The 18,738-nt window shown below is 44.3% G+C and overlaps 1 protein-coding gene and 1 pseudogene across 1 annotated transcript; one reads left to right on the forward strand and one right to left on the reverse strand.

Moving 5' to 3' along the window:
• Positions 1 to 2,625: 2,625 nt before the first annotated feature.
• Positions 2,626 to 2,899, reverse strand: LOC116665911 (annotated as a pseudogene).
• A 9,993-nt stretch (positions 2,900 to 12,892) lies between these two features.
• Positions 12,893 to 17,567, forward strand: S1PR1 (sphingosine-1-phosphate receptor 1). Its single transcript, XM_032487214.1, has 2 exons — positions 12,893 to 13,240; positions 14,891 to 17,567. The coding sequence occupies exon 2, from the start codon at positions 15,054 to 15,056 to the stop codon at positions 16,200 to 16,202; it is 1,149 nt and encodes a 382-aa protein (XP_032343105.1). The 5' UTR covers positions 12,893 to 13,240; positions 14,891 to 15,053; the 3' UTR covers positions 16,203 to 17,567.
• Positions 17,568 to 18,738: the final 1,171 nt, after the last annotated feature.

The raw sequence follows: 18,738 nt of genomic DNA on the forward strand, positions 1-18,738 counted from the left end.
GATTTATGATTCAGCTACTTTCAAATGGCCCACTCCATTTGACATAATTCAGAATGAATTTGAGAGACTTTTAATCAATTCATTCACTCATCATCAATATTTACTGAGCATCTCTATACGGAGCACACACAATGAACACAATTTGGAGCTGTCAAAGCTGCTCAGCTGGCTCGGACAGCCAGTGCCCTCTCGGCTTTGGGAAGGACTGCAGCATTCCAGTCTGGCCTGGGGTGCCTGCAAAGGGAAAGGCATGCCTTTCCCACAGCTCTGAGTTCTGATAAAGGGGCTTCCCTAGGCACCCCACAACATGGTACTAGGCACCTTTTGCCCACGGTCTTGGAAGATGGGGAGAATGCGAGGACCCGGGTAGGGTGGAGGGGAGTGTGTTCATCAGTGATTTCCCTCTTTACCCCCAGCTGTGTGTCTATCTATACTGGCTATGGGAGGGACCCCTTGCTGTGGGAGCAGTGGGATCTACCTGCGGCCCTGCCTCCCTAATGTCATTACATTGAAGGGGGACGAGGCCCTTCCGTGGCTCACAGAGCTAAATACGAGTCCTAGCCATGGGCTAGAAATGACCTTAATAAACATCTGTATTTAAAAAAAAAAAAAAAAAAGGAGGGGGGAGCACTATCTAGGTGTTAATCTATAATATACAGCAACAAAAGAGCCAAAATGTTGGTCTTTATGGAACTTACGTTCCAGTAAGAGGGTGAGACAATGAGCAAGGAAGCAACATAGATTAGTGAGTACTTGGTGAGTATTTCTCTTCCTCCTTCCTTTCATTTCTTTCTTCCTTCCTTCATCCCTTCAAGGTTTTCATTTGAACGATTTTTCGAGCACTGTGAGGAGCCAGGCGTCTACTGTTTCTCATCTGGCTCTGCTGTAGCCTCTCTGTAAGACCTTAGGCAGCTCCCTTCCTTCTTACGAGTTTTCCCCGGCCTATAAAATGAGGATGACAATAGCTGCTGCCTACGTAATTGGGAGGAGCAAATAAATTAAAAGTTGTGAACCTGCTTTAAAAGCACAGTAATACCTTCTATTTGCCAGCCGGAGTTGTGAGAATAAAATGCCTTTGTATTTCTTATCAATTTAAAATTTGTATTTATGCACACACAATTCAGCGCAACCTCCTCGTTTTCCCTCCTCCTGGCCTGGGCTGCTGGGCAAGGCAGAGCAAGATGCCCACTTTGTGATTTTTACCTCAGCGATGCACAGCTGGGAGAGAAAACCACAGCCTAGCGTGCCCCTGATTACCCCTGCAATTCATGTGAATGATTGGATCTTTTTGAGGCTTGTGAAAAGGCCATAATAAAAGAAAATACAAATGTAAAAGACAGCTCATTTCAAACCTATGAGGTGAATTTGGAAACTTTAAAAACAGAGTTACATAACATAAAATTTGTTGAAGAATCTGTCTTCATTTTGTTTTGAAAATAGCTGGAGGAATGGTTCAAGCGAAAGATCATCTACGGAGTGGACTTCCCAAGCCGACGACTTCTTTGATTTAGTTTATATGAAACAGAATTCCTTCTGAAGTTTTTAATCATTGTGGTTTTATATATATATTTATGTTAAATTCATATTCATGTATATAAATAAGCAAAAAGAGAGTCATTTTAATAGTTTTTCTCCATGCTCTATTTTTTAAAAATTCATCTTGAACACTTACTAACAAGTTACTTTACAGACGTGTAATCCTTCAGTTGGGCAAACTACTTACAAGATTTCCCGGAGAAGGTCTTGTTGAATGTTAGCGCAGCTTCTTTGGGGTTCCAATGCCACTCAAGATGCTCCAGCCTGGAAGAGTTAAAGACCCAGCAGCCAGGTGTTTGGCAAGAGCTGCACCCGGCGTTTCCCACTGTCCCCCGGCTGCCTGGTGCTGTCCCCGCCACTGGCCATGCAAGGCTCTGTGGTGGAAGGGGCAGGGGCCTGGTCAGGCCTTGCGGTTGAAGCCCTAAACTGGAGGAGAAGAGGCTGCTGTGGTAGAAAATTGTTTTGGGGGGACCCAGGACCCAAGAAGGCACGGAATGGAGTCCTGCGGGTGGAAAGGACCTTAGTGGCCCAGACTGGGGTGAAGACTTGTCTTGGGTCACTGACTGAGTCCCTTGGATGGGTCCCGTGGTGCCTAGTTCAGAGCTCCCGCACTAGGCCTGTTGCTCTCGGGGCAGAGTTATTCTCAGGCCTTCCCAGTGCTGTGCCAGGGAGCCCCGAGCCAGCCCCAGCTGTGCTGCACCCACTATCCAGTGCCAGCTGCTCAGAGTGGCCAACCCTGGCCACCCAGAGCAACAGCTCAAGGTCGCTGCCTTAACGCTCAGCCATGTACTCATTGCCTTCTGACATCTTCTCATTTATTTCCTTGTTTATTTCTTTACAATTAGTCTTCTGTACAGGAATACAAGCTCCATTGTGTCAGGGACCTTATCTGTCTTTTTTAAGGCTGCAACTCCAGTTCCTAGAAGAATGCCTGTTGGTTCATAGTAGGTGCTCAATTATTAATTGTTGAATAAATAAATAAGTGAATTTTATGGCTACAATTTCAGAGTTGCTTTAGCTTAGTTTCTGGTTGATATTTAATCATTAATGTTTTAGAACATCACAGCTTTTGGTTTCTGCGGGTATGTGTTCATTTTTTTTTTAAGTTTTAAAATTTTTATTTTATGTTCAAGGAGTTAGCATTGTTTCTGCATAAAGTAGATGTGCTGCATGATCCATTCAAGGACGTTCACTTAGTCCAACTTAAAGAAGCCGACATCCTTCACGTATTGGTGGAAACGCTGGCAGCTCATATTGAGGCTGTATTTCTGGATTAGAAGGTGCAGATTTGAGCAGACACAGCAGAGCAAGAACTCTGACCGAATTTTCTGAGGTGGCTTCAGTACAGCTGCTGGTGACCCATCTTGCTTTCTTGGATGCAATGAGGCAAAAGGAAAGAGTGATATGTGTTCACTGATCTGTAAACATGTACAGGAGATGTTTCTTTACAGGATCCTGTTATCCTTTTGTCATGTAAGGAACACTTCCGTCCCACGGAGGCTACCTGTCCAGCCTCAATCAGCAGAGCCAACAGAGCTTAGGCATTTAGAAAAGCAGCTCTGAAGGTGGTGAAGCCAGTGAGGAGGAAGCTGTCCTAAACAGGGGGTGAAGCCCTAACGACGACAATGGAAGGATGATGAGGAGATGAATTAGGAAGCCCCTCAGGGGCTACAGTCTTGGCAGCAAATTCCACATAGAGGGTGAGAGAGAGGGAGCAGTCAGAATGGGACTCTGAATGCCTGATGAAGTGTATGCTTGCCATGAATTGATACGCACAGCACAGAGCAGGCTGAGTTGTTCTGCAAAGTGAATGATGAAAATCACATGATTGGGGCTTAGATATTTTGAAGGTGGGTTGCGTGTGAGACCTGCAAAAGGTTTCCAATGAATATTTGGGAACTGGGTTTGGTGCTTAGGAGAAAGAGGGGACTGGAGGCGTACAGTTCAGAGCTGCCCGCATACACGTGGTAGACAAAGCCCCAGAGGCAGGTGAGACCAGCCTAGAGCGTGCACAGGGGTAAGAGGGAGGACCCAGCAGGTCTCATCTGAAGAGGCACCACGCATGGTGGGAAACAGCTGGGGCTTAAACTTAAACTTTCTGTGCCTCAGTTTAATAATAGTACCTCGCTCGTAGAGTTGTTCAGGGGACAAACTTATTATATACAAAATGCTTATTTAGTACAGGGCCTGGAACACAATACAGGCTATTTAATTGTTTCTTATTTGGAGGGTAAGGAGATTGAAGATAAGAGAGAAACAGAAGACCCAGTTAAGAGTGCTGGGAATGGGCAATGTGAGTGAGACAACGCGGGGGCAGGAGAGCGGGGTGCAGAGTTTCAACAGAGGGTGCTCGATGGTGCCAAATTTTGCAGAAAGTTCCCCTAAAGGAAGATGCCTGAGAGGCCTTCGTCTCTGTTGGTTAAAGAGTCATCTGTGTCCTTAGAAAAGGCAAACTTAAAAGAACGGTTACAGCAGAAGCCAGACTGCATGGGTTTAAGAGAAAATAGAAATGACCTCCCTCCAGAGATAGTAAATTAAACACTTTCACTTCCTTCCACTCCTACACTTCACTGACATAATGGTAAAGGGATTTTTTTCTTTTGCATAAACAAAGAGAAAGGAAAAACAGCTGACAGCCACAAAATTTTGGAAACTGAAAAGCAAAGAATGAATGCTCCTTTACTGAGTACCACTAAAAAAACTGAAAACTAAGGCTGCGCTAGGGGAAGCCCTAAATCAAGCTGAGTTACTCTAGAGAACCTCAGGAAAGCCCAGAATGGGGGATTTTAGGTACGTCTGAAAGTGGGGCTGAGAGTTAAGATGAAAGCAGAAAGCCTGCTTTAGCAGCAGTTAGCCTCATCCTCAGCCCCTCACCCTGCCCCTCCATGACCTTTCCTAGCTCTGAACAGCTGGGGACTGTCTCTTCCCACTGAGGCAGAAGATATGGGGTAGAGGGGGTGAACAAAGTGCCTCTGGCTGTGGAACATGACAGTAAAAATGGGAGGGTTGAGTGGAAGTCTATATGCTGAATGGTAAGAAACACCAGCTCTATTCTCTCACTGATCTCCCAGGATGCTGCAGCCAAGTTTATATATTCTGGGGAAAAGAATGAAAGCCTTTCTCTCTGGATAAATGTATATCCCAGAAGAAAACACCTAAAGCTACTGTCAGGGGTCCCCAGTAAAACGGCTCAACCAGATCATCTTCCAGCATCGTCCACCAGTTAGCAAGTCCGGCTTATGGACGTAGTGCTCCCATGGTCTCGTGTGTGTGTGTGTGTGTGTGTGTGTGTGTGTGTGTGTGTGTGTCTAAAATCTTAACAAAGACAAATGACAACTTGGGCATTTCTCTCTCTCTTCTCTTTCCATATAGTGTCTACATTATGGTGTCAGGGCTAATGGCAAGAAAGAGCAAGCAATGGGAGGAAACCATATCCCTTTTTATGACCTAGCGTTGGAAGTCACTCAGCATCCTCTGTACCTCATTCTGGTTACAAAAGTCCACCAAGTTCAACTGGAGGTAACAGAGATCCCACCCTTGATGGGAGAGTATACATTGTTGTATTGTAAGAAGACTGTGGGGGGGGGGACAGAAAAAAGCAATAAAAACAGCTTACACAGAAAAGATAGGGAGTGAAGGCAGTATCACCCTTCTTAACAGCAACGCTGGATGCTGGAAGACAGTGAAACAATGCCTTAAATGTTGTCAAGGAAAATGACTGTAAACCTAGAATTTTATATTCGGCCAAGCTCTGACAGAAGAGTTAAGATAGGATACAGACATTTGTACCTATTCAACTTCTCAAGAATTTTATCTTCTATATACACTTAACCCAGGAAGCTCCTGGATGTTGTGCTCTACCAATATGAAGGCGTAAAGAATGAAGGAGAGTCTGGTGTGGAGGCACCAACTGGGGAGACTTGAAAGAGACCCCAGGACAACAACCACGCTGCAGCTGGGACTAGAGAAGAGGACAGAGGACCCAGGAGTGAGGTCCCCATGAACGTGACGTGTTTTCTCATGTTTGAATGCCCCGAGGGTGTGGGGATGAATTCGTAGTAAGCATGTAAGAAAACTGAGCAAACAAAGAAAATGACAATATTTAAGTCTAGGTCTAGGGAAACCCGAAAGGTATACATGAAAGTAAGTATATCATCATACATGCATGACTAAGCTGTGAGTAAAATTTGCATACTCACAATAATATAAAAATCAATATTTGATCTATATTTGGAGGACAGGAAACTGCATGCGGGGTGGGAGTGGGGGTGGGGGTGGTGGAAGCAATGTGTTTAAGAGGGCTAAATCAGTACTCAAAGGACAAAATCAACACATAATTATGAAAATCAGAAAAAAAAATCCAAAAATGAGCACAGCACATTATTGGAAAACACGGAAGCAAGTACACAAAGGACAAGTGAAAGAAGTCAAAGCAGTTAACACTGGGAAGCAGGAGTGGGGGGTATAAAATTATTTCTTAAATCAACAACTTTTATGGAAATGCTTCATTTAAAATTTATGTATGTATACATCTTGATTAAAATAAAAATTTCTATTTAAAAATCATAAATGCAAACTTCTGTAAAAACACGAAGGTTTGCACATGTTTTCTCCCCATCCCGATCCCACTAAATGCCATAAAGAAACTTAGAAGGGCAAAGAGAATGGAAGAAGAAACAGAGCCAGGTAGACACTTGGACAACTGGAGATAGAAGGCCCTCACTTACAAAAACACAAAGTCAGATATGAAAAGGAATTTAGACTAAGAAAAGATGTCGCAGCAAATTTCTAATTTTAAAAAGCTAACAAACCATGAAATAATAAAAATAGCAGTATCTTTATTAACTGCCCTAAATGTTTTGTAATACGTTTTTCCTTACCTCTTTGGTTACATTGCCTTCGATCTCACCTTCGTGGGATAAAATAAGTATCACTTTCTTTAGAGAGAATAGAGGGGTAATGTAGTCTTCTCTCTGGATTGGTGAAAAAAATTTTTTTACTTTAACTCCTTTCAGCTTCAAAATTCACCATTGGTCATGTCATGTAAGCTTTCAGGACTGTTGCCAAATTTAAGAAAGTAGCTAACTTTTTTTCCATATTCCATTAATTTTCAATACGAATTTTTCTCCCACTCCTGTAATAAATAAATGTATAGATTACAAAATATTTTTTGTATATGTCCAAATGAGAAGTCTTTAATTTTTCACATCTTTTATTGAAATAACCCCAAATTTATTTCCAAATTGCAATAGTTATACCCTATAAATACCAGACATATGCACAAATTCTGATCAATCTTTTTTGTGTGAAATCCATCAAAATGGAAAACAGTATATGATGTGTTTAATGATTGTATATACTAAGTTATCAAATGTAGTCCGTAAAGAAGAGAACTTCTGTTTTACCTGGGTATCAGTGAGATTCTAATGCTCCAATTATAATTTACACACGACATCTTTGGAATAATTTCCCCAGACCAGCTTCTGGCTCAGTCATGTGACACTGGCCCTGCATTTTGTATCATGACGGCATGAGTAGCCATGGGGGCAATAGAAGAAGTCCTGACAATCAGTTCCACACTTGGATGGCTGGTAATAACATGGATGGAACTGTGACTCTCACTCACACATCCTTCTAAACCCCATTACTCACTCTAGATGGAGCGCAACTTCCCCTCAGCCAGATCCCCAAAATGCCTACAGCAACTCCAAAGCCACCACTACACACAGGGAGATGACACAGGGGAGACTTCTTAATGGAAAGAGATGGCAAACTTAGCCAGTCACGGCTAAAATGTCTTACTTTTAGTATTTGTATAATCATGTGGACACATTGCCAGGACTCCTTCCAGGACCTTGGAGCAAGACTCTATAAAGTTTGAGCTACATTAGCTTCAAGGTTAATTTGACTCTGACAATAGCAATAAAATTTCAGAAGACAAATTAACTTGTGTAAATGGCTTGTCAGACCAGGGAAAGTCAGCACCTGAGCTAGAAGCAGGAGTCCTAGGAGCAAGTTACATTCCCACTACAGATCCTGAAACAAGACCAGGAAATTGAAGCTCTAGGTATTTCTGAAAGTGGTAGTAAATGATGATCTGAAAATGAGGACTAAATGAAAAAGAGTATGTGTGAGTGTGTGTGTGTGTATGTGTACACAATATGTTTTACACCAAAAACTAATACAACATTGTAATTCAACTATACTGCAATTTAAAAAGTGGGGAAAAAAATGAAAATAGGAGGACTGAGTGTGAAATATCTACCAGAGAGAAAGTGCTCCCCTCTCTCTAACCCTGCTAAACTCACTGCTTTCAATACCTTACTTCCCATTCATTTTCCTTTCTGATTTTTAAATAATTTTTTATCAAATTAAAATTAACAAGCAAATCTCCGGCCCTCCATCTCCAACTTGTGTAACAGGACAGGACCCAATACCCCCATCTCAGCAGAAGACTGGAGGCTTCCTCTCTGAATGGGCTAAATCAGAGGGTCTTGGACCCAGGGACATCTGGCAGAGCTGAGAGTATGTGTGTGGGGAACCCCATCACTGCGATTCAGTTCAAATCTAAATACTGAATATGGTAAGATTCTCCCTACTTGTCTCCCCTGCTCTTCCTTGATTCACTTGGGAAAATACTAGAAGGCTGACAAGAGATTTTAGAATTCCTCACTGGTGAAACTGACCAGCCTAGGAACAGAGATCTCCAGATACTGACTTTTGGGGTCCTCCAACAAAAGGACACAGCCTGATCACCTAGCACCCTTCCATTGAAAAGCTCCCCACAGAGTTTTAATTAGCTTTCAGTGTCTCTGTCTGAAATGTGGATAGACAACCAGAGATCACCTGACAGTAGGAAAACCTCTGACACAAAGGACTGAGACCAAAACAAACAGGAAAGTGATAAATAAAGAAAATAGGAGAAGATGGCAGCAACAGCACAGGGTTTGGTAAAAATGAAATAGTCGTAAAAGAAAAAGACAGCATTTAGAATTTAAAATATGATAACAGAAAGAGAATATTATCTGAAGAGCTAAAAGATATAGTTGAGAAATCTCCCAGAAATTAAAAAAAAAAGATGTAGAAAATGGAAAATAAATATAAGGAAATTAAAAGATCAGTCCTGATAGTCCATAATCTGAATAGTGGAAATAGATAAAATAGAGTTATCCCCCCCCAAAAAAATGATTTCAGATAATTTCCCAGACTGAGAATGGCCCATTGTGTGTCCAGGAGAAAGCTTGGAAAATCAGGTTATATTATTATATAATTCCAGAACACTGTGGAGAAAGAGAAGATTTTAAAAACGTCCAGAGAAGAAAAGATGTAGTCTTGTGAGGTTTTGATCAGAATAGCTTTTTAGACTTTTTATCAGTAGTACTAGAAATTAAAAGACAAGGGGGTAATGACTTCAAAATTCTCAGGGAAAGTTATTTACATCCTCTAACTCTATATTCAGCCAAAATATTAGTCAAGTGTAAAAACAGAACTTTTTAAATTTCAGACATGCATGGATTTAGAAAGTTATAGCACAAGCATATTTCTTAAGGGTAAGTGAATTAATGCTCCTTCAACATAGCAGAAAACCTGCAGTTATTGTCTAAAATTGATAGTCAAGAAATGCAGGTATATAAAGTAGCGGATTTAGAGATTTCAAGTAGCCACCAGAAGAAACATCAATAAGACTTCAAAGTGGTTGGGAGGATTAGAGGATCAGGGAGTCTTAGAAGATTCACGCACTTCCCTGCAAGTTTTCTGTTTGGTTTTTTTAACCTTGTGCATGTATTAATTTTATTAAAAATAATTTTAGTTGATAACCAAAAAGGAAGGTAGATGGAAAATGAGATAATAAAAGCCATGACTATAAAGAGTTAGAGACAGGAATAGTGTGAGGGTGAAGTATTTAATATATAGTCTTTACACACATGAAGCTGTTTAATCCTCCCAATGACTGAAAGAAATACCATCATACCATTTTGGAGATAAGGAAACTGAGGCTCAAGGAAGTTAAAGGAATGCCACACAGCTAGGAAGTAGCAGAATTAAGGCTGAACCCAAGTATGTCCAGTTCAAAAGCTCAATCATGTTCCACTACATTGTTCTGAATGTTGGCAAACAAGAGAAGATGCTGAGATCTCATATGAGGGAAAGACGGTGAGTTTTCATCAGAGGAAACACACAAATATTAAGGTAAGTTGAAGGTGAAGAGTCATTCGAGCCAGTAATTGAAAGTATAAGCAATAAATTAGGAAACTACAAGAGGGATAAATCAGGAGTTTGGGGTTAACAGTTACACATTACTATATATAAAGTAAGTAAATAACAAAGACCTACTGTATAGCACAGGGAACTATATTAAATTTCTTGTAATAACATATAATAGAAAAGAATCTGAAAAAAATATGAATGTATATGTATAACTGAATCGCTTTGCTATACACCTGAAACTAACATTGTAAATCAACTACACTTCAACAAAAAAATTAATAAATAAACAATAATTAAAAAAGAGAAAGTACAAGAGAGAGAAGGAATAACTGAGCCAAGTCTTAGAAAGTTTGATGGGGGAGCAACATGGTGATACAGGCAAGAGACTGCCTCGGGAAGAAGCACAGCTGTTGGAAGGAGGTGTGGGCGGTGACGTTGTTACTAAACTGGAACTTGTAAGCAGTGACACTCTTTTCTCCAATGAAGTAGGAGGCTAGTTATTCTCCTATGAATGAATGAGTGAAGAGAGGGTTTAGGTCTTTACAGGGGACTGGCGGGAGGAGAGTGAGTTGAAAAGTGACTGGAATGTTTAGGAAGGAGAGGAAGGTTGCCAGATTTAGCAAATAAAAATACAGCTCAACTCAGATAAATTTCAGCTGCAAATTAACAACAAAATTGATTCAGTGTATGTCCCAAATATATTGCGTGGTATTTTATCTGGCAACACTTAAAGAGAGACACTTAAGCATGCATTTAAAAAGCAGCAAAGCTGCTCTGAAACAAGAAATTTGACTGACTCAATCTCAGTATGGTGGGCATCAGACGGTAACCTCAGTGTGCCGAGAAGTGAGGAAGGGACACTGGGCTTGCCTTTCAGGCAGCAGAGGAAAAGGAGCTGGGCTAAGAGCCAGGAGGCAGTTTGAGGATGCAATTCGTAGGGCCTCTCCTGAGAGTAATGGGAAGAGATGTGTGTGGGAACCAGAGACTTGGAACTGGCAGGGAAGCCATTGCTGCAAACAACTTTGCCTACTTTCTAATTTTGCCTGAGTGTCACCTACATTTGAAATCTCATAGCTGTGTACTCAGGATGAATCTTCATCTAAGCAATCGTCTGCAAAGTATTTGAGCTGTCCTAAATGCGGAATCAATATTGAATGCTGTCCTCACCAATAGCACACATTAAGAAAAGGGCTGACTTCCCCTACATAATTCTCCGACATGGTTGAGGTCTATTGTGGTGGTTTGGAGTAGTGGTTTAGAATCTGCAGCCCATCTACAGTCAGAGACCAAGAAAACCAAGTTGCTAAATATGTCTGGGACTCAGTTTCCTTGTTTGTAAAGTTAGCATAATAATAGTACCCAGCTTGCAGGATCATGGTAAGGATTAAATGGGTTATTATGTGTAACACTTGCGTAGTCAGGAAATAAGTAAGTGATTTTTTAAAAGGACTTCATTGTCAAACCATTGTATACATATGGAACCCCTTAACTGCTTACTGAAGGCATTAGACATAGCATCTGAAGCACTGGAATTTTGGAATCCAGCTCAACTACTCACTAGCTGGGGCATCTAGTGATTTAAACTGATATTTCCCTCATCAACAAAATGACCAATAATGCTTGCTACGCAGAGCAGTAGGGTTCAATTAGACAGTCTACCGCCTGCCTGATAAGAGTCTGGGTGTGCAATTTAATTCCTTTCCCTTTAAAGAACTCATAAATCAGTAGATGGGGTGAAGTTTGCCAAGTCCACATGATATGCTGTGCTGGGTAGACTCAACATACCCTTCCTTTTAAGCAAAATAAGTCCTCAGACCCAATCAGAGTCTATTCTAGAGTCTAGAGGACCGTTATCTTACTTTCTACCTCGTCTGCACTTACTGTTGTTGAATTTGTGGGTGTGTGCTGTGTGCAGTGCCGTTGAAGAGGGCTTTCGGTTGACTGTGTATTAACTTGTCATTTGATTTTTTTCCTTTGCAAAGTCGTAAGATCCCAGAAGCCAGGAGTCTGTTGTTTATTCTTTCAGACTCCTTCTGAGTCATTCAGGTACAGGGTGTGTCTGTTAATTGAAACTGCACAACGGAGTTTTTCGTTCACATCTGCCAGGATGGGAAGCCAGTGCGACCAAAGACTGGGTGGGAACCGCCTGTGCAGCAGGAGGGCAGGGCAGAAGCGCCCTCAGCTCAGCACTTACGCGGAGCTGACCAAGGCTGCCTCTCAGTCTTCCGTTCTTGAAGCAGCATCCAAGCGAAAGGAAAGAGTGGGCGAGTTGTGAGCATTAAGGTCTGGGGGCCTCCCAAGTACCCAAGTAGAAAGGGCGAGAAGGGTGCCGGCCCCGGGCTGGGCAGCGGCAGGCCCTCGGCTGGTCTGGGCCCGGCAGCTCTTTCCCTTTGGAAGTTCCCGAGCTGCTCAAGCTGTGGAAATCTCTCAGGCCCCGGCAGCTGCCCACCTCGTCAGAGGGGCCTCCCCACTGGCCAGAATCTGGGACACAAGGCCTGATTTTGCGCCCAGTTGAGTGAGGGGAACCCCCGCCCAACACCTCGCTAGGCGCCAATCCATTTCACTGTGCGCCCCGCGAAAACCACTTTCTGCCCCTCAGACCACAAGTTTCGAGGCAGCAGTGGGATGGGGTTTGGGGGTGGAGGTGTGCAGAAGTGGAGGAACCTCCCAGGCCGTTCTCCCTCCCAGGCTGCTCGCCTCCTCCGTACCTCTCGCAGCCCCTTCCCAGCCTCTCCTCCCCAGAACGCGGCCCGGACTCGCGGGTCGCGGCGCGCGTGCCCCCTGCCTGCGCAGAAGCGGCCGGCGCGGGTGGGGTGGGGTGGGGGGTGCGCCGGGTCACAATCTCGGGACTCAGATCCCCCAAGGGCTGCGGGGGTGGGGTCCAGAGAGATGCGCTACAGACGCCAGGCTGCCTTCTGGCCCCTAAGACTTTTCTTGAGAAAAGTTTCCAAAGGCTCTCCACCTCCTCCGGTTTCTAAGGCTCGAGAGAATGGCCTCCACCGCCCTGGAGCGGCCGATAACAGGGCGAGAGCCGTGATTTATACATTAGAGTCCGGGGGCACCAGGCTCCGCCCCTTTTCTTTTTTTCTCTTTTTTTGGGGAGGGTGTCTGGGGGGAGGAGGGGTTCTTTTTGTGTGTGTGTGTGTGTGTGTATGTGTGTGTTTCTGCCCCAGACCTTTCCTGGACAGTGAGTCTCGGCAGCCGAGATCCGGGGGCCCCCAGCCGCGCGCGGGCTGAGGGCGTGGAGTGTTGAGGCCTTCACCCCTCCCCGTCTCCTCCTAAAGAAGCCACTCAGCCTCAGCGGGGCGCTCGGCGACTTCAGCTAGCCGGGCCGCGGCGAGCGCGCTGGCCATTGGAGTGTGCGACTGCGGAGGGAGGGGACCCCGATTCGAGGGAGTTGCGAGCGTGGCGCAGTCAGTCCGGGCAGCAGCAAGATGCCGAGCGCGCAGGGCAGACCTGGAGCCCCCCGAACGCAGCTTCGTCCTGCCTGAGCCAGGTGAGGAGGGCGCGCGGGGCCGCTGCGGGCCCGGGGGCGGGCCGGGGCGCCGGGGAGCCCCGAGGCGGGAGGTCTTCAGGTGCAGGCACAAATTTTTAAACCAGAAAGGAGCAAAACTAACACTTTTAAAACATCCATTTCTGGGTGCTGAAAACATGCTTCTCTGGACTACTGAAGAAGCCCGAGACGGATCAGGCTGTTTTTGGCACACTTGTGACTTAGAAAGTTTGGAAAAGGGTTAAGTCCCCAATGAAGAACGTCTGGGACTGGGGGACAGCGGAAGCTGCGGTGGGTGGGAGATGGGGGAGGGAAAGCGCTTATTTTGAGAAATCCTATAGACAAAGAATATGGTAGGTGGGGGTAAGGGCTTAAACTTGCACTGCGAGCGAGCAGGGTGTGGAATTAGATGAGGGAAATGGGGGGCTTCTGGGCGCGAGCAGGCTCTGCTGTCCCGGGTATGGCTGGGATTGCTCTCCCCTCGATCACCCCACTTTTATCACATTTGCAACGTTACCTTGAAAACATTTAAACAACTTACGGGTAGAGTTCTGCTAACCAGTGCCTTGTTTCTTTCCCTCCACACTTTCTAGTCCTATGAGAGGAGGCAACGTATTGAGGGAGGGCTGTAAATAAAACTGCCCCCTCTAGTTTAGCAATGCACCGCCAGACGTCGGCTTGTGTGAGTTTCTGGAGAGCAATTTTGCACTGGGAATTTGGAATGCAATGGCATTTAACTTCTCTTTGTGTGTGTCTGTGTGTGTGTGTGTGTGTGTTTGTGTGTTTTGGCAATACTCACGGTAACCAAAAATACTCCTTTTGCAATCAATAAATGTACGAAACTTCTGGGATTTATCGCAATATCTTATGAATGGTTTTCACTGAGTACTTTTCTATTTCTTTGCACGGGCTTGCAAGAAAGAAAAAAAAAAGGAGAAGAAAAGGCAGTTGCTTCACGGAGACGCTAAGCTTTCCTGTTTATCGCAAGGCCAGGGCGGGCCACACCATGCTGCGCCTTCGGACCCCAAGCACACCTGCACCTAGAGAGTTATTAATAGAGACCAAAAAATGACTTACGCTGTCAAATGATTTTTGTGCAAATCTAATTCCTTGCATGGCAATTAGGAGGTGGTTTTAGCTGGGCGGTGGTAGAGGGCAGAGGCGTGCGACTCCGCCCTCACATTGGCGGTTGGGTCTCTTCGAAAGAGCCACCAGGAGCTGGCGATGAGCCTGCCGCTGAGCGGGCGAACGCTTCGGAGAATTTTCGGCTGCAAATCTGGTGGGGGTAGGGAAAATAGGGGGCGAGGGGATTGAGGAGGCAGGAATGGAGTCAATGTGCGGCTTACTTCTCCAGTTTTCCCATTTCCATATGAGTGGATGTGAACTTAGGGGTCTTTTTCGTCTTGTCGAGTCGGAGTTTTCAGTCTGGGCAAATTTTTGTTTTTTCTCCGTGTCTTTCTTCTTTTTTTTTTTTTTTCTTTTGGCAAGAAGTGAGAATTTGACTTTTTAAAAATCTCTTCCCCAGTGCTCACCCCAAGTTTCCTTAAAACAAATCAACAAGAAGAGAATTGGAGCAATGCCTTCGCTAGAATGAATTACGCCAGTGTGCTGTGGCTTTTTCCCTGACTCTCTCCTCTTTGTGATTTGTTTAAGGCTGCGGTTTCCGAGGCCCTCTCCAGCCAAGGAAAAGCTACACAAAAAGCCTGGATCTTTCTCCCTTCACCACCGGCGCTGCAAGCGAAGGTTCTCTCCGGCCCGCCCTCTAGCGTTCGTCTGGAGAAGGGCCACCCCCGGGGTCCTGGGGACTGTGCGCATCATGGGGTCCACTAGCATCCCGCAGGTCAAGGCCTTCCGCAGATCGGTATCCGACTATGTCAACTACGACATCATCGTGCGGCATTATAACTACACGGGAAAGCTGAGCATCAGCGCGGACAAGGAAAACGGCATTAAACTGATCTCAGTGATGTTCATTCTCATCTGCTGCTTTATCATCCTGGAGAACATCTTTGTCTTGCTGACCATTTGGAAAACCAAGAAGTTCCACCGGCCCATGTACTATTTTATTGGCAACCTGGCCCTCTCAGACCTGTTGGCAGGAGTGGCCTACACAGCCAATCTGCTTTTGTCTGGGGCCAACACCTACAAGCTAACCCCCGCCCAGTGGTTTCTGCGGGAAGGGAGTATGTTTGTGGCCCTGTCTGCCTCCGTGTTCAGCCTCCTCGCCATCGCCATTGAGCGCTATATCACCATGCTGAAGATGAAACTCCACAACGGGAGCAACAGGTTCCGCTCCTTCCTGCTCATCAGCGCCTGCTGGGTCATCTCCCTCATCCTGGGGGGCCTGCCCATCATGGGCTGGAACTGCATCAGCATGCTGCCCAGCTGCTCCACGGTGCTGCCGCTCTACCACAAGCATTACATCCTCTTCTGCACCACGGTCTTCACTCTGCTCCTGCTCTCCATCGTCATCCTGTACTGCAGGATTTACTCCCTGGTCAGGACTCGGAGCCGCCGGCTGACCTTCCGCAAGAACATTTCCAAGGCCAGCCGCAGCTCTGAGAAGTCGCTAGCGCTGCTCAAGACCGTGATTATCGTCCTGGGCGTCTTCATCGCCTGCTGGGCGCCGCTCTTCATCCTGCTCCTGCTGGACGTGGGCTGCAAGGTGAAGACCTGTGACATCCTCTTCAGAACGGAGTACTTCCTGGTGTTGGCTGTGCTCAACTCTGGCTCCAACCCCATCATTTACACTTTGTCCAACAAGGAGATGCGCCGGGCTTTCGTCCGGATCATGTCCTGCTGCAAGTGCCCCCGCGGAGAGTCCGCTGGCAAATTCACGCGACCCATCATCGCCGGCATGGAATTCAGCCGCAGTAAGTCAGACAACTCCTCCCACCCTCAGAAGGACGATGGGGACAACCCAGAGACTATCATGTCTTCTGGAAATGTCAACTCTTCTTCCTAAAAGTGACAACTGCCAACCCGCGGGAAGTGTTCTTGCATGGTCACCCACCACCCCAGTGTTTGGAAAAACAAAAACAAAAACAAAAAATCTCTCTCTGTGCCTCCACTGCTGCCTGGAAGGAGCTGCTGCGAGCCAGAGGGAGGGAGAAGGCGCATCAGAACAGCCTGGTGGTGCCTGGTGTTGGTGGATGGAGTTAGTTCCTGTGAACAATGCACTGGGAAGGGTGGAGATCAGGTCCTCGCCAGGAGTCTATTTCCTGCCCCCTGGAGCTTTGATTTTGCACTGAGCCAAAGGTTAGCATTGTCAAGCTCCTGAAGTGTTCATTTGGCCCCTCCTCAAAGACTAATGTCCCCGTGTGAAAGCGTCTCTGTCGGAACCTTTGAGATGTTTCTTTCACTTTAGTTTCCAACCCAAGTGAGTCTGTTCTCACTTCTGCTTCTCTAGGTATGCTCTACATATCCCACCCTTCCTTCCCCTGCACAACCCTCCTCAGAATTCCTTTACTTTATATTTTAACTACCTAGCATTCAGAGCTAGGGGTGCGGCATGGTTTATTTCTTGGTCATCTTGTAGCATGTTGGCTGCGTCCAGCAGGTAGGCTGTGATGGAGATGGTTTGGAGATGTAAAGCCATTTCACTTGCTGAGGCCAAAGTTTCCAGGTAAGCTGGACGAGTTTTTTGGAATTTGGTTGCAGTCACTTTGCAAAAATCTTTGCAATGAAATGTGTTACAGTATCATATCCATCATGGCTGAAATCTGCATAAGAAGGTCCAACTTATTTAAATGACATCAGTCAGGATCCTTAGTGTCACAGGAGCAGCCAACAAGCAAAACAAGGTGAAAACTGACTGAGGGGTGACTTTGTAAACTGAGAGGTTTTCTTGATGAATTTTTCTAACAAATACATCTGTCTTTGGCACTTTTGTTGATGTTTATTTCAGAGTGTTGTGTGAATCATTTCAACCCAACAGGATCGCTGTATTTTGTTGTGTTAAAAGTACTTTTTATAATTTTTGAATGTATTTGTTTCCACATCTTATTGGATTTTCCTAACCTGTGTTAACACCATTGAATGTGTATTTCTTCAGAAAATACCACCCTCTTGTGCCCTTAAAGCATTACTTTAACTGATAGGGAACATGAGAAGTTTTTCAGTACAGCTGTTCATTAAATAGTTCATTGAAGATGTGTATAAATGTTACAAAGAATAAAAATATATTGATGTCTCTTTAGTATGGTTTCCAGTGCAATTAAACTGAGAAGTGTCTTTAAAAAAAATAGTATTTAATAGGTTTCTGACAATGTGGATCATTTTGCACATAGCTTCATCAACATTTAAACATTAATAAACTGATTTTTTTTAAAGATTCCTTTGTGCAGAGCATTTTTAAAAAATAGTTATTAAGACATTCTATTTGACTATGTGGCTCTTTAGAATCAAAGTTAAAGGCAAATTTCTGTTATTCTTTAAAGGATTTTGCCCTGATAAACTAGGGTGTGAAAAAAAATGTGGTTTAGAAACCACTCTATCTTTTTCAGGAAGAGAAACTTCAATAAGTTAACACTGAAGAGTAGTAAAGAATGAGATGAAAACCACCAACCTCCAAATACCACACTGACAAGTAAATGTAATTGTTTGAACTTTAAATTACAACCAAGCCAAACTAAATTAAGTCCAATAATTCTGTCTTAAAACTTGAGTTCTACAAGAAATACTATACAACAATGTGGTTGTAAATCTAATTTAAATTGTGACACTCAATGGTCGGTTCACACCCATCCACAGAAGCTTACGTTCTTATCTTTGCACCAATGTGCTGGAGAAGTGGGGATATGAATATGGGAGATAATATTAAATTACTTAATTTTTCCAAGACATTGTCTTGGCTTCTCCCAGTCCACCCACTGAACAATATAAAACTATACAATATCAATAAAGGAGCAAGCTGCAGAATGTAGGCTGAATAGCCTACAACTTTTATATGAAAATTTTTGATTCACAGTATCCAATAGCTTGAACATCCCTAGTCATTCATTTCTCCAACTATCAAACGAGAATGAGGACACTTTGCAAGCATCACAGAATTATTGTAACAGTTAATTCTTGTTCTGATATTATTGGCATCTTCACTGGGGATTATGTTAAAGTATTTTGGTGTGTTTGGCTCTCCAGTGCTATTGTTAACTTTCAGAATCTGTGCTTTCAAGTGTCATTGAATATGCACAGGACACAGTTGGGACATGAAGATAAACCTCACCTAATGGGGTAGATGTCATTTCTGGGTAAGGTTAACTGTGGGAAACAGAAGCGTGCTCACTAAGGAAACCTTAGGTCACAACCTCCAGTTTCCTGAAGGAAATGCCAAAAATGTTCCAAAGACAAAGGACTGGAAACCAACTGGAATGTTTCTATCCATCTGTCTGCTGAGGCGGAAGGAATGAGTTCATGTTATAGTCACTTCCTAGGGCTTTCATTACAGAACCCAGCATAATGGAAAAGCGCGTCCATTTAGTATTTCTATGGAAGATAAAGTG

The sequence above is a fragment of the Camelus ferus genome, chromosome 9 (assembly GCF_009834535.1).
Source record: "Camelus ferus isolate YT-003-E chromosome 9, BCGSAC_Cfer_1.0, whole genome shotgun sequence".
NCBI classification, from domain to species: Eukaryota; Metazoa; Chordata; class Mammalia; order Artiodactyla; family Camelidae; genus Camelus; species Camelus ferus.